Source organism: Apodemus sylvaticus, chromosome 1 (assembly GCF_947179515.1).
Source record: "Apodemus sylvaticus chromosome 1, mApoSyl1.1, whole genome shotgun sequence".
Lineage (NCBI taxonomy): Eukaryota > Metazoa > Chordata > Mammalia > Rodentia > Muridae > Apodemus > Apodemus sylvaticus.
In genome coordinates, this window is record NC_067472.1 from 199,900,268 (window position 1) to 199,914,561 (window position 14,294).

Genomic DNA, 14,294 nt, shown 5'->3' on the forward strand with positions numbered 1-14,294 from the left:
TTGTGGGGGACGGGACCTTAAAAAAAAGCCCCTGGCTGGCCTGGAGCTCACTCTGTAGACCATGCTAACCTGGAGCTCACGCAGTAGTTCTGCCAGCCTTTGCCTCCCATTTGCTGAGATTGGAGGCATGGGCCACCAGACCCAACAGTTACAGGCTTTTGAATTTATTTATTTGTTATTTATTTATTTATTTGGATTTTTTTTTTTTTTTTTTTTTTTTTTTTTTTTTTTTTTTTTTTTTTTTTTTTTGGTGGCAGGGTTTCTCTGTATAGCCCTGGCTGTCCTGGAACTCACTCTATAGACCAGACTGGCCTCGAACTCAGAAATCCACCTGCCTCTGCCTCCCAGAGTGCTGGGATTACAGGCCACCACCGCCCAGCGAGGCTTTTGAATTTAATTGCAGATGGGATTAGTTTTATTTCCACATATCAAGTGCCGGGACCATGATATAAACCATTCCGTCCTGAACTTAATCTGCCTACTCCGGTTTCTTCTGAGTCCCAGGAACCTCCTCCTCGGCAGGTGCAGCCAGCAAGCAGTGGTTTACATCCCAAGCACCTGAGCAGTTATGTCGGTAGAATTTGTCCTTTACAGAGTCTCTGGACACAACTCTCACCACCTACCTATTGAGGAGAAGCTGGCCTTTGAGGGGCTCCCCGGGAGGGAGCTCTCTCTTGGAAGCACCTTTGTTCTAGTGCTCCCCTCCCTGGTTGGCTGGTTTCTAAGCTGCCTCTGCCACAGCTAGCCTGGTTGAATTTTGTGATGGTGTACATCTTACCCCTGTCCTTGGCACGGCCATCAGCATCTTTGTTTCTCCTTTGTCCTGCCCACTAACTCTAGAGCCACATAGTTAATAGGTGAGCTATCATTAAGCTAGCTCCAACTCAATCCTTAATTACTACTGTTATATTGGGTTGGCCAACGTAACCAAAAAAAAATTATTTTTTGCGGCAGGATCTAAGTTCCCCCAGGTTAACCTCTCAGCCGTCTTAAAACAGAGCGCCTGTGGTGACCTATTGACCTGGCTCTTAGGGTAAGGAAATAGAAATTACAGCAGATAACTAGGTCTATGATACTGGGGTGTTCAAATTTCCTCTTGGGGTGGGGAGACATTTTGGCCACCAGTCCTTGCCCAACTGTGTGTGATCTTTGAAATTATAAATTTTAAGGTAAAAAATTGATTACGGTTGGGATTCTTCAGTCACCCATGTTCTTGTAAACGTTACAGCTCTGGGGAGGAGGGGGAGAAGTGGCAATGTTACAGCGCTGAGGGAAAGGTAGCTTGGAGGTCGGGAGCCATGAAATATCACAGTCACAGCATACAGCAGACCTCAGACGAGAGACTTACTGAGAGGGAGAAACTCAGAAGGTGGCTTTGTCTGCTCAGGCGAGAAGCAGCAGAAAACTGAGCAGAAAGTAGGAGATATAATATATTATAAATATATAATATAAATATAATATAAATACAATGAATATATATTATATATTATAGGATATTTATATATAAAATATTATATATATAATATATATCCTAGATATATATAGGATAATATATGTAATATATATACCCTATATATATGTTATAGGATATATATCCTATAATATATATATTCACTCTTGGGTGGGGGATGCTTTCAAAGTGGGGCTTTGGTGGGTTCTCAAATCCTTTTTTCTTATGTATGTGAGTGCACTGTCACTGTCTTCAGCCCACCAGAAGAGGGCATCGGATCCCATTACAGATGGTTGTGAGCCACCATGTGGTTGCTGGGAATTGAACTCAGGACCTCTGGAAGAGGAGTCAGTGCTTCTAACCACCGAGCCATCTCTCCAGCCCAAGCTTGGGCTCCTCTGTAGGGAGGAGCTTGGACCCAATGCATCTGGAGGGGCTGGATCCAGGTATTAGGGCCCCGAGTGTCCTGTGGGCAGAGCTTGACCACTCCCACTCCTCAGAGGGCTTACACGTGTAACCCCAATAAACTCATTTGCCAGGCGGGATGCAGGAGTATTTCTCTGGTGTTTTCTTTCTCTCCATTTGGAATGCCCAAGAATCATGAGACGGAGTTCCCAGCGTCAGCTCAGTGTTTGGTTTCCCTTAAATGCGTGTTGACTCACCTCCCGAGTTCTGCGTGTCATTGTCATTTATGTCACTCCCCTCCCCATCGTCACCTGTAGACTTACATTAGCTAAGTGTGGAGTGCGGTGCATCATGTTCACCTGTGGAGCTAAGGGCGAAGTTTGGTGCATGTGTTTGTTTGGTTTTGGGGGTGGGGAGTGGGGGTTGCTTTGTTGCTTTAAGACAGGATTTCTGTATCCTCCAGCTTCCGTTTCCCAGCTTTGAGAATATAGGCAGGTGCTAGCAAGCTTGGCTGGTCTAACATTTGACTTAGAAAGCCCAAGGACATTTTTATAGGCGCAGCGTGCTAAGAGGAGCTAGCCTGATATAACACAGTTCCGGGGACGACCACGCGCAGGGGAGCACAGGCCGGTTCTGGGTATCGGGAGAGGCAGATTCGAGGAGGGAGAGAGCAAAGAGCAGCGGACTCATAAGCAGCGGAGACTGCTGAGGAGAGACATCCAGTCTGTGTGCCCAGGAAGGCTCAGGACACTGCTTCAGGGTTTCTGGGGGACCTGTTGGGGACTGCGGGGTGACTGTTAGGGAACTCATTTGTTCAGTTTATCTTTGGTCCTGGGCCTTCCGGGCATTACATAGCTCCACCCAAGAGGAGCTGACAGTGGGCCTATCAGGTGTCAGGAGGCCTAGCTCAGAACTTCCCCATATAGGTCTTAGGCAGCTGGATCCGGTACAGCAGCCCTCCTTGCATAAATTAATGAGGTTTAGCCGACGTTAGGGGACAGACGTGTCTGACTCCACTGGCCGATGGGTGGGACAGGTGTGTCTTATGTACAGAGGGCAGCTGCAAAATGGTTTTGCTGCTTTTTTGAGGCAAGGTCTTACTATGGACCCGCAGCTGCTCTGTAGACCTGCTTGTCTGTGTCTTTCGCATGCTGGGATTAAAGGTGTTCATCAAGGCACCTGACAACCTTCTCAGCAGCCCCACACTGGCCTGGAGGAGCCTCCCAAAGTGCTAGGGATACAGCACTGCACCCCCACACCTCCAGGTGAGGGAGGTGGTTGCACACACAGTCGGCAGCACACACTGTGAGCACTGGCTCCCCCTCCCCACCCTCCCTCCCGTAGCCCGATCCCCAAAGGCCCCTCTCTCCTCAGTATGGCTGCTCTGGAGTGGAGCGGTCCCTCTCCCAGATCCTGTGGCTTCCCCCACCCACCCGTGGCCACCGAGGGGTAGAGATGACCCCGTCGTACACTGGGCTGCACAGAAGCTGGATCTCCACCCTATGGCCTCTCTGAGAACCCAGATTAAAGCCAGATCCTCTGTGCGGACTCCAACGGCATGTCTGTGTCCATCCATTTAATGTTAGCTGCTTTGTTGTAAGGTAAAAACAAGTATTATCGTTCACACAAGTGTATCTCAACTCAGCTTTTTCTTTAAGATAGAGGCTTCAAAGCTGGGCTGTGATGGCATATGCCTTTCATCCCAGTGCTTGGGAGGCAGAGGCAGGTGGATTTCTCTGAATCCAAGGCTAGCCTATTCTAGAAAGCTACATCCTATTCCAGGATGATCAGGGCTACACAGAGAAACCCTGTCTTGAAACAAAACACAAGGCCTCAAACTATCCTTGAATTGCCTCCTCTAACTCCTAAATGTGGGGATTCCAGGAATGCCACACCCAGCTTAGTTCTTTGAACTAATTAAAACCCAAAACTGAGGTAGAAGGACATAGTTCAGTTAGTGGAGTGCTTGCTAAAAAGGCACAAGGTTTAATCTCCAGCATTGACTGAAGCTGGCATGGAGTTGTATGCCTATAGTGTCAGCACTCAGGAGGTAAAGGCAGGAGACAGAAGTTCAAGGATAGCCTTGGCTACATGACAACCTGTCTCAAAACAACATCAGGGCCAACAAGGTGGTTAAAAGCATGTACCATGAAGTAGTACAGCTTGAGTTCCATCCCCAGCACCCATATGGTGGAAGGAGAAAACTGATTCCTGAAAATTGTCCTTTGACTTCCACATGCATGCATGCCCTTACATACATGCATCCACACATATAATTATGAACTATAAACAACAGCAGTAAAAATCAGGAGGCATGTCCTGGAGTCAAGAGATGTGGACTTTCCTATCTAGGTAAGAAGTTACAGTGTATGTGTGTGGTGTGTGTGTGTGTGTTAACTTTAAATACTGGCATTCATTTCTCTGTTGGTGTCACCTCAGCTCTGCTGAAGGTCTCAACAAGCACACTGAATCTCACACACACACATTTACCTCACAGTTTAGGGTCATTATTACTGGGGGGCAGAGGGGGGGTCTCAGAAATCATAGGAATCGCCAAGTCCTCCCTGCTCAGCTCTTCCTTAGCCCCGGGTGTGTGGCCGACGGGATGGGACAGGTGGATGCATGATGGTGGAGCCCAGCAGACGTTCCTTTCAGGTCCCTTCAGATGTAAGACTCCTACAGCCTGGCTTTGCTGATGGCTGATGGCAGGCGGATGAGGATGGAACTGAGGGCCACATCTCCCCCCAGACCTCCATCTCCTACTGGTAGGCTATGAAGAGGGTGTGGCTGCAGACTGGACAAGTCCACGTGGGCAAGGCTCACCCGGGTTCTGCTGTGGCCTCTAGGCACGGCCCACAAGCTGCTCAGTGAGCAGGACGGAGGCACAGGGCTGGCCGTGAGTCTGCTTAGACTTTATTTGGATCCTATTAGAACATTGACATTTTTTTAGACAGGGTTTCACTGTGTAACTCTGGTTGGGACCTGAAACTCAGAAGAGACACACCTGCCTCTGCCTTTCAAGCCCTGGGCTTAAAGACATGTGTCACTGTATCCAGCTGCTAGAGTGCTTTATAGCATCATCCTCCAAGGTCCAAATCTCCTTCCCTCTTCACTTCCCAGAGGAGAAAGCTGAGGCTCAGAAACAAACCTGAAGGTTTGCCCGAGGCTTGCACCATGGAAACAGAACGCACTGGGGTTGGATCTCCAGCTGCTAGTTTGAGAGCTCCCACCTCTTGGGGGCTCTTTCCTTGTTTTCACAGCCACAGTCAGGAAACCTGAAGACCAAAGTCTGTGGGTTACCCACTAGTTCTGGGGGAGGTCCCTATTCACCCCACCAGTCCGAGGGGGGTGCATGCATTCTACCGGTTCCTCTCTGGGACAGCTTCTTTTAGGGTTTAGCTGTAAGTGGAACTGACTGGCAAGTCTTCCTTGTACCTTGCTCACATGACAGTGGATTCCGCAGTGAGTGAAAGGGATTCCAGGGAAGGGCACCGCTGTCGCCTTAGGCCTCAGGGATCTTTGGGACTGCTGGTGGGTCTAAGGTAGAAGTGGCCTTTGGAAGTGCACCATCTAAGGATGTCCCAAGAGACCTGGCCTGGGGGTGCACGCTGCCCCTGGGCCTCCGCAGGGCCTTCTCTCCTGTGTGGATCCTGTGGTGATGGAAGAGGGCAGGGCGCTCACGGAAAGCGCGGCCACACTGCGTGCACACGAAGGGCTTCTCACCAGTGTGGATGCGCCTGTGGCTGAGCAATACTGCGCCCTTGGCGAAGGCCTTGCCACAGTCGTTGCAGCGGAAGGGCCGTTCGCCAGTGTGCAGCAGCTGATGCTGTGTGAGGTTGGAGCTGTGGCTGAAGGCGCGGCCGCACTGTGGACAAGAGAAAGGCTTCTCTCCAGTGTGCACGCGCTGGTGCTTGAAAAGCGAGGAGCCTTGACTGAAGGCTGCGCCGCACAGGGAGCAGGTGTAAGGCTTCTCGCCAGTGTGTGTGCGCTCGTGCTGAATAAGGTGTGAGTTGCGGCAGAAGCGGCGGCCACACTGTGCGCAGGCGTAGGGCCGCCCTCCTGCATGGATCTTTCGGTGCTGGCTGAGGTTGGAGCCGTGGCTGAAGGCCTTACCACACTCGGTGCAGTGGAATGACTTCTCGACCGTGTGGATGCGCTGATGGCGCACCAGTGAGGAGCTATGTCGGAAGGCCTTGCTGCACACCATGCACACATAGGGCGTCTCGCCGCTGTGGATGCGCTGGTGCTGAGTCAGGTGAGAGGTCTGACTGAAGGCCTTGCCACACTGGGCGCACTCATATGGCCGCTCTCCGGTGTGGGTGCGCAGATGCTTGAGCAGGTCTGAGCTCTTCACGAACACTTTGTTGCACGCCCTACATTCGAAAGGTTTGTCCCCCGAGAGAAGCCCCGGGCTGGCCTGGAGGGCCTCGCCCAGCTCATCCCATACCCCGGCTTCTGGGACACTGGGGTCTCCCTGAGACTCGCGCCAGGCTCCATTCACCCCACGTCCCTCCTCAGCCCCGTGCAGACCTGGAATGTTTTGGAGAGTTCGCCCAGGGGTTAGCGGCTTGTGCTGCTCTGCTACCTGTGGCTGCATCCCCGGGGCCAGGAAGTCAGAGAAGGCCTTCACTGTAGATGAGCCATTTTCAGGAAACCCTGCCGGGGAGGTCAGTCTCAGGCTGACAGCCGCCTCATCGCTGCTGGAGCCTAGCAGCAGCTGCTCCCAGTAAATCACTGACACGCCTGTGGGTTTTTTCTGTAGAGATGGGCAGGCACTCTGATGTCCCTCCAGACGTTTTGCATCAGGGTAAGCACCAGCAGGAGGAAGGAGACCAGTAGGCCTCCTATCGGGCCCGTCACAGGTGGCCCCTGGAGGTATTCCAGACACATGTCTGTCCCTTGCACTGTACTTGGATCCTGAAGGCAGAGAAAAGATGTTTCCTGGGTCATCTGGTCAGGAAGTGACCACAGCAGACTGCCTGGGCAGTCAAGGGACCCTGTGAAACGACTGTAAAAGGGTGGGAGGAGGAAAACAGACAAACAAACAAACAGAAAACCAGAAGTACAGGCTGACCCCCGGGAGAAGCTGGTAAGGAAGAGTCTGTCCTGAGAGCCACAGCCCCTCTGTCACTAGCACTGGCTGCCCTGGGACCTTTCCCTCCAGCCTCGCTCCTTAACCTGCTTTCTCTCTGTGTTCATCTCTTGAGTCTGCACTATTTACCAATCCTGTTGCAGGCTGCTTTTCCCTGGCTTTGTCCCTAACTCCGCAGCCGTGTCCTGGCCACTGCTGTGTGCACAGTGTCGGGAAGAGCCCGACCAGAAGTGTTCAAACAACAGGTGGGAAGAAGGGATGACCCTACAGATGTGACAGCGCAGTGGGGAAAGTGAGGCCACACAGCACAGCTGGTGGGTGTGTATGTGTGTGTGGCTCAAGGGGGTAATTTCCTGCACGGATACAGCACCTGTGCCCTTCAAGTCTTTCCTTTAATGGCAAAAAAGGCCACAAGGTGAGGAAAAAGATTCAAAAACGGAAGGGAGCTGTCTCTAGACAGGAAAGGAAGGTGTCTGTAATACCAGGAAGTGGAGAATGTAGTAGCCCAGGTTGGCCCTGAGTACACCCTAGGTGAACCCCAACTCACCAAGGCCGGATCTCCTGTGGGTACCCATGCCTGGGCCTATATTTGTCCTGTTGGGAACCCAGGGTTCCTCGCCACGCTGGAGTTGGATGATCACACGAGGGCGGGAGACAGGGGGTCCTAGGAAGGGATAAGGAGCATGTGAGGCCAGCCCCAGCTCACGGGGAGGACAGACCCCAACCGAGAGCAGGATGCGGGTATCATGGACATCAACCATGCCATCAATGCACCCAGGAGGACTGCAGGCCCAGCTCGAGGGTTCCTATAAGGACCCACTAGATCAGCCGCTTCAAAGGCGGCTGCTGGAGCTCAGGCCCAGAAGAATGTAGCCAGCCAGCACCCCAGGGGCACAGGAAATGGTGAGTTTATCAAACTATGTGTCCAGGGCTCCGACCTTCCTCGCACATGCCCATGGGTACAGGGTCATATTCATAAGCAGCTGGGGGGAGGGGCGTGCAGACGTGACGGTCTGCCAGCCCGGCGCGCTTAGCTGGCTGCCATACCTGGTCCCAGCTTTGCTTCCAGAGAAGGACTCAACTCAGGGCTTTACCTAGAGAGTCTACAAGTGCGAAGTTTTCCAGCATTACATGGCGGTACAGGGCCCTCTGAGCTGCATCCAGGAACATCCACTCCTCCTGGGAGAAATACACAGCCACATCCTCAAAGGTCATCAAGCCCTACAACAGCAAGAATAAGATGGTGTCTGCTAAGGCCGAGGGAGGTAGGAGCCAGCCTCCTATCCTGACGGACATGCTTCTCAGACACGTCTCTTCCTTCCCTGTAGGACTTGTTGAGACGACAGAGGCAGGCACATGTCTGTGAGTTTGAGACCAGCCTGGTCTACATAGTAAGTTCCAGGACAGCCAGAGCTATGTAAAGAAACCCTATCAAACACCAATTTAAAAAAACTGACCCTTTGGAATAAGTAGAGAATCTCAGCTACTGCTATGGGTATGGGGGTGTCAGGGGTGAGAGGTGGGGTGGCCTCATCAACACGGTGGACATACAGAAGCCAATCCTCTTGCCTCTGTAACAATGCTCCACTTCCGTTCTGCTCTTACAACTCTTGTTCTCCAACCCTAAGCAAGTCTGTGAAGCTATCTGTCTTAGTATTGCTGACCAAAAGCAACGTGGGGCGGAAAGGGTTTATTCAGCTTACACTTGCAGATCACAGTCCATCACTGGAGGAAGTCAAGACAGGAACTCCGAGTGGGCAGGAGCCGATGCAGAGGCCATGGAGGGCACTGCTGACTGGCTTGTTTCCCATGGCTTGCTCAGCCTGCTTTTTTATAGAACCCAGGACCACCAGCTCAGGGAGGCCCCACCCATCATGGGCTGGGGCCTCCCCACATCGATCGCTAGTTGAGAAAATGCCTTTTAGTTAAATCTCACGGAGGCGTTTTCTCAACTGAGGCTCCTTCCTCTCTGACTCTAGCTTGTGTCAAGGTGACACGTAAAACCAAGCAGCCAGTACACTATCCCTCTTTAATCCCCAGGCCCTGGCTCAAGACACTAGATCAGTTATCTGGGCATCTATCCCTCCAGGCCCGTCAGATCAGTCCACCCTGGGACATCACACATGCCTGGGCTTTCCTGTGTCTCCAGTAGTGTCTCCCAGGTGCTCAAGCTGACAAATAGAGTTCTTCACACAAAACGGATGTGTCAGCAGGCCTGCTCATAACTCAGCCACGTTAACCACTCCCATAACTAAACTCATCCAGGGACCACCATCGTCCACACAGACCAAGGGGTAACAGCCTCCGTTCTGTGTAGTAGTACTTCCTCCATGTCTGTTCTATGCTCAGAGAGAGAAGATGCTTTTAAAATCTTTTTTTTTGGGGGGGGGAAGGTTTTATTTTATGCATATAATCACAGGTAGCTGTCTTCAGACACACCAGAGGAGGGCATTGGATCCCATTACAGATGGTTGTGAGCCACCATATGGCTGGTGGGATTTGAACTCAGTACCTCTGGAAGAGCAGTCAGTGCTCTTAATCACTGAGCCATCTCTCCAGCCCCTGCTTTTACAATCTCAACTGGGGGTCTGGGCGTGAGGGCACATGCCTTTCACCCCAACGCTCGGGAGGCAGAAGCAAGGGGATCTCCATGGGTTCAAGAACAGCCTGGTCCAATTGTTCATTTCCAGCACGGCCATGGTTACATAGTGGGACCCCGGCTCAAGAGTCCTACAGATCAGCTAGATCTATGTTGTGAGCCTGCCTTTCAAAACAAAACCCCCACACCTGGGGCTAAAGAGATGGCTCAGTGGTTACGAGTATGTGCCACTCTTTCAAAGGGCGTGAATTCAGCTCTCAGTGTCCACTTCAGAGACTCACAAGTGCCTCTAACAAAGCCCCGGGGGAGCCGACACATATGCCTACACCCACAAAAATGCACATGAAAATTTAAATATCGTTTTAAAAAATCTTAACTGGGAAACTGTGCAGTCTGTGTTTAAAGCACTCCGTGTCTTCCAATGGCTTTGGGACACAGTCCCAACTGCTCTGCCTGCTATTTCAAACACACAAGACTGTTTGTTTCACATCTAAGCTGCTGTGTGCTCCGGGCTGGGATGTAGCTCAGGTTGTAGTGTTTGCATGGTATACACAAGGTTCCATCCCCAGTACCGAATAAACTGGGTGTGATGGTGCATGACTGAAAATCTAGCACTAGAGAAGCGAAGGCAGAAGGTTCAAGGCTATTTCTTGGCTACATGATCTAATTTGAGGCCAGCCTCAAAGGAGAGAAGGCGGGGAGGGCAGGGGAAGAGAGAGGAGAGGAGAGACTGACTTCAAAAAAATAAATAAATAAAAAGGCTCGCCTTGGCTTTTGCACACGTGGGTGCTTCCCTTTAACTTTCTCCCAGACCTCACCCACTCGGACGTCACAAGAGAAGCTTCCACACCGGCACACCTCCCTGACCTGGACTATGATGTTGGAAGCAACTGGGTCCCTCCCCAGGGCTCCTGGTGGGGCCGTGGAAGGATCCCTACACTCACCCGCGCTGGATCTGTCAGCCGCCAGGTTGCCGCCACCGGAATCCCTGGGGGCGGGGCGCGACGGGCGGGAGATTTGGGCATAGCCCGTCCCCGCCCACGGCCTCGCGCTGCCCGCCTGGGCCTCAGTTTCCCGGTCAGAGAAGAGCGTTGTACGCCCGGAGGAAGGCTGGCGGGCTGCGGCTGGGGGATGGAGAGTGAGTGGCTTCAGCACAACCCTAAGGGTCTCAACTGCCGCCTATGAGCCAACAGGGGAAACTGAGGCTAGGAGGCAGGGCGGCCGGCCTGCAGTGCCGACGTGTGCTGAGCCACGGCTAGAATCGGGCAACTGCGAGCACCATCCTCACTTGCCCTAGGCTTGGGTCCTCAGAACCTCCAGGAGAGTGCAGATCGGCCAGGCCCTTCGCGCAGCAACCGCGATCACCCGTGTGGCCCGAGGCTACTCTGCAAAGTGACAACCCAGGCCGCCGGAAGCCCCGCCTCTCCGCTCGCGGCGGCCCAATGCACAACACCGATCGTAAACGTAGTTCCTGCTGGCTCGCCTGGATGACAGCGGTGCCGCCCTGGTATCCATGGCCACAGGCAAAGCGTCGTTCCCCGGCCTCCCAGCCTTATCGTAGCACCGTGCTGCAAAGTGGAATTTATCACCACCGTCGGGTTTCTGCGGGGTCTGAGCACCAGCAGAGTCTCCTGGGCAGGTCCCGCGCCGGGCTAGCGGCCCTGGACCAAAACCTGGAGATGCAGACGTGGGAACTTGGTGATTTCGGGAGGCAGGCGACAATCCCGAAGCACACACACACACACACACACACACACTCACACAATGAGGAACCCCTTTTAAAGGGGCGGAGCAGTAGCGAGTGTGGTAGCACACACCTGTAGCCTCAGCACTTGAGAGATGTGATCTTCAAGGCCAGCATGGTCTACAAAGCGAGTTCCCGGACCGCTCAGCGGTTAAGATCATTGACTGCTCTTCCAATGGATCCGGGTTCAAACCCCAGGACCACAAGGTAACTCACAACGATCTTTATTTCCAGTTCCAGACGACCCAACACTTTCAGACATACACGCAAGAGACAATAATTACAGAACTCAGAAAGCTACACCAGGGGATTTGTCACAAATTTGAGGCCAGCCTGGACTACCGAGTGTGTCTGTCCTCCTGCCCTCACCTTCCCCCTACCCCCCCCCCCCACACACACACACAGCAGAAGAAGCCAGGTGTGGTAGCACATGCTTGTAATCCCAGCACTTTGGAGAAAGACTAAGGACCATTAATTCAAAGTCATTCTTTAGTGTTCAGTGAGTTCAAAAGAAGCCTGGAATACATGATGCCCTGAATCCAAAAGAAGTGACCGGTAGGACGGCCTGCAAGTTAGAGGCACTTGTCACCAAGCCTGACACCCCGGTTCCATTTCCAACGCCAGTTGTCCCCTGCCTTCTACTTGAGTGCCGTAGCACACAGGCACCTACACTAATTCACACATAAAAGAAATATGTTTTTAAAGGAAAGAAAAGGCTGGTTGAGGTAATATGAGCCTTAAATCCCAGTACTCCAGGGTCAGGCTGAGAGTCTTTGTGAGTTCAAGGCCAGGCTGATCTACAAAAGATTGCCAGGCCAGTCAGTGCTAAACATAAGACCTCTCTCAAAACAAAGCGAGGGGCTGGAGAAATGGCCGACACTTACCGACCTTGCAGAGGACCCAGCTTTCAGTCACAGCACCCACACCAGCCTTCTCACAACTGCCTATAATTCTAGTGTCAAGGGATCCAGCACCTTTAGGCCTCCAAGGGCACCTGTATACATGTGGTGCACATACATTCATGCAGGCACATGGTATGTACACATAAATAAAAGTATTAGCCGGGCCGGGCGGTGGTGGCTCACGCCTGTAATCCCAGCACTCTGGGAGGCAGAGGCAGGCAGATCTCTGAGTTCGAGGCCAGCCTGGTCTACAGAGTGAGTTCCAGGACAGCCAGGGCTACACAGAGAAACCCTGCCTCGAAAAAACCCAAATCCAAAAAACCAAAAAAAAAAAAAAAAAAAAAACCAAAAAAAAAAAAAAAACCCCAAAAAAAAGTATTAGCCGGGCAGTAATGGCGCACACCTGTAATCCCAGCACTCACACTCTGGGAGGCAGAGGCAGGCAGATTTCTGAGTTCGAGGCCAGCCTGATCTACAGAGTGAGTTCAGGACAGCCAGGGCTACACAGAGAAACCCTGTCTCGAAAAAACCAAATCCAAAAAACAAAACAAACAAAAAAAAGTACTAAATCTTTAAATCTTTAAAATATAAAAACAAGCACAACAAAACAGCCAAAGCAGATCTGGTAGTGACATAAGCATATAAACCCAGCTTTTCCAGAGACTGAGGCAGGAGGATTACAATTTCATAGTCTCAGTTACATAGTAAGTTCAAAGCCAAGCTAGGCAACTCAGTGAAATCTTGTCTCAAATACAGAGGGCTAGGGTTGTAGCTCAGTGGTGTATGAGGAACAAAGGAACAAGAGAAGGAAAAAAAAGAGAAAGAAAGAAAGAAAGAAAAAGAAAGAAAGAAAGAAAGAAAGAAAGAAAGAAAGAAAGAAAGAAAGAAAGAAAGAAAGAAAGAAAGAGAGGTGATCTCTACAAGCCACAAGCTGCCATCGAGTCTGTAAGGTCTTTCTGAAAGGTATAACTTTTCCTTTTCTCCACCCACCCCGTCTCTGTGCTTTTGGATACTGGCCTAGTATGTTTTTTTTCTGGTACTTGCTCTTATTTTCTGAAGCTTCGCTCACTGCTATATCATCTCTCAAAAGGGAAGTTGTGGAGCTAGGACGACGGCTCAGTGGGTAGGAGCCTTGCCGTGTATGCGTGCAGACCTGAGTTTAAATCCTCAGCTCTCTTCCTGGTGAGATTGCTCCCAAGCCCACTCTGTAGACCAGGCTGGCCTCGAACTCAGAAATCTGCCTGCCTCTGCCTCCCAAGTGCTGGGATTAAAGGCCTGCGCCACCACCGCCTGGCTCTCTGTGAGTTCTAAGCTATCCTGGTATACACAGCCAGTATCAAGCCACCCAGGGACAGACAGACAGACAGACAGACAGACACACACACACACGCGCGCGCTCATGAAATAGAAAAATTTCAAGTTGTAATATCCAGAATTCACCACCAGACTACAAATTACAGTAGCTTCTAAGTGAGCTCAGAATTCCCAGGAGTCTCTTTGAGACCTGGGTGCTCAAGTCAAGGAGGAATTCAGACTCAGGAAGTGGCAGAGGAGCCCCGCAGGTGAAATTGAAGTACTAGTAATTTCTTCAAAGATGCTCATAACTTTGGGTCAGAATCCACTAAATTAGAAGGGCACTGTTGGTTGTTCCACGCAGGTCGTCTGCCTACGCCGCAGCACAGGTCGCCTGTCTGCCCGCCGTGTGGACCTCGGGGATGCGGTGGAGATGTGGGCCGCAATGAGATACACCAGGCCAAACAGTTCCACGTGGGACTTTATTTAGGACGGGGAAAGGGGTAGCGGGCAGGAAGAAGGATGGAAAAGAAAGAAGGGGTGGGGAGAAACACTACCCAATTATATACGGGTGATGATGAAAATTACAGGTAAAGGTGGGGCATTGAATTCTGGGTATATGGCGGCTGTTGCCTTAGCAACAGGCCTATAGTTACACTGTTCTAATTGACACAGGCCTCCCAGGTCTTGGTACCAACAGGCACTCCATGTCATTAAAGGATCTCCGGGCACTGGTACTGGCCGGGCATCTCTAAAAGGAGAGTCCTAAACGAAAGTTAATTCATATCCATGCCACATTTTTTTCTTTG

The 14,294-nt window shown here is 51.5% G+C and overlaps 1 protein-coding gene across 2 annotated transcripts; it reads right to left on the bottom strand.

Moving 5' to 3' along the window:
* Positions 1 to 4,574: 4,574 nt before the first annotated feature.
* Positions 4,575 to 10,945, bottom strand: Znf324 (zinc finger protein 324). Of its 2 annotated transcripts, none has more exons than XM_052171014.1 (4): positions 10,491 to 10,945; positions 8,042 to 8,168; positions 7,495 to 7,611; positions 4,575 to 6,772 (listed from the first exon to the last, which is right to left on the bottom strand). In XM_052171014.1, the coding sequence occupies exons 1-4, from the start codon at positions 10,569 to 10,571 to the stop codon at positions 5,358 to 5,360; spliced, it is 1,740 nt and encodes a 579-aa protein (XP_052026974.1). In that variant the 5' UTR covers positions 10,572 to 10,945; the 3' UTR covers positions 4,575 to 5,357. The 2 variants fall into 2 exon arrangements, with proteins under 2 accessions (XP_052026974.1, XP_052026982.1); XM_052171022.1 differs by lacking the exon at positions 10,491 to 10,945 and adding an exon at positions 8,651 to 10,478.
* Between the last annotated feature and the right edge of the window lie 3,349 nt (positions 10,946 to 14,294).

Bases quoted from the DNA above. Each gene is read 5' to 3' on its own strand.
- Znf324 (XM_052171014.1), bottom strand. From the start codon at position 10,571: ATGCCCAAATCTCCCGCCCGTCGCGCCCCGCCCCCAGGGATTCCGGTG. The intron at 8,169-10,490 runs GTGAGTGTAGGG...TTGCTGTTGTAG, and splicing joins GGCTGACAGATCCAGCGCGG to GGCTTGATGACCTTTGAGGA. The intron at 6,773-7,494 runs GTGAGTTGGGGT...CTCTGCCTTCAG, and splicing joins CCACAGGAGATCCGGCCTTG to GATCCAAGTACAGTGCAAGG.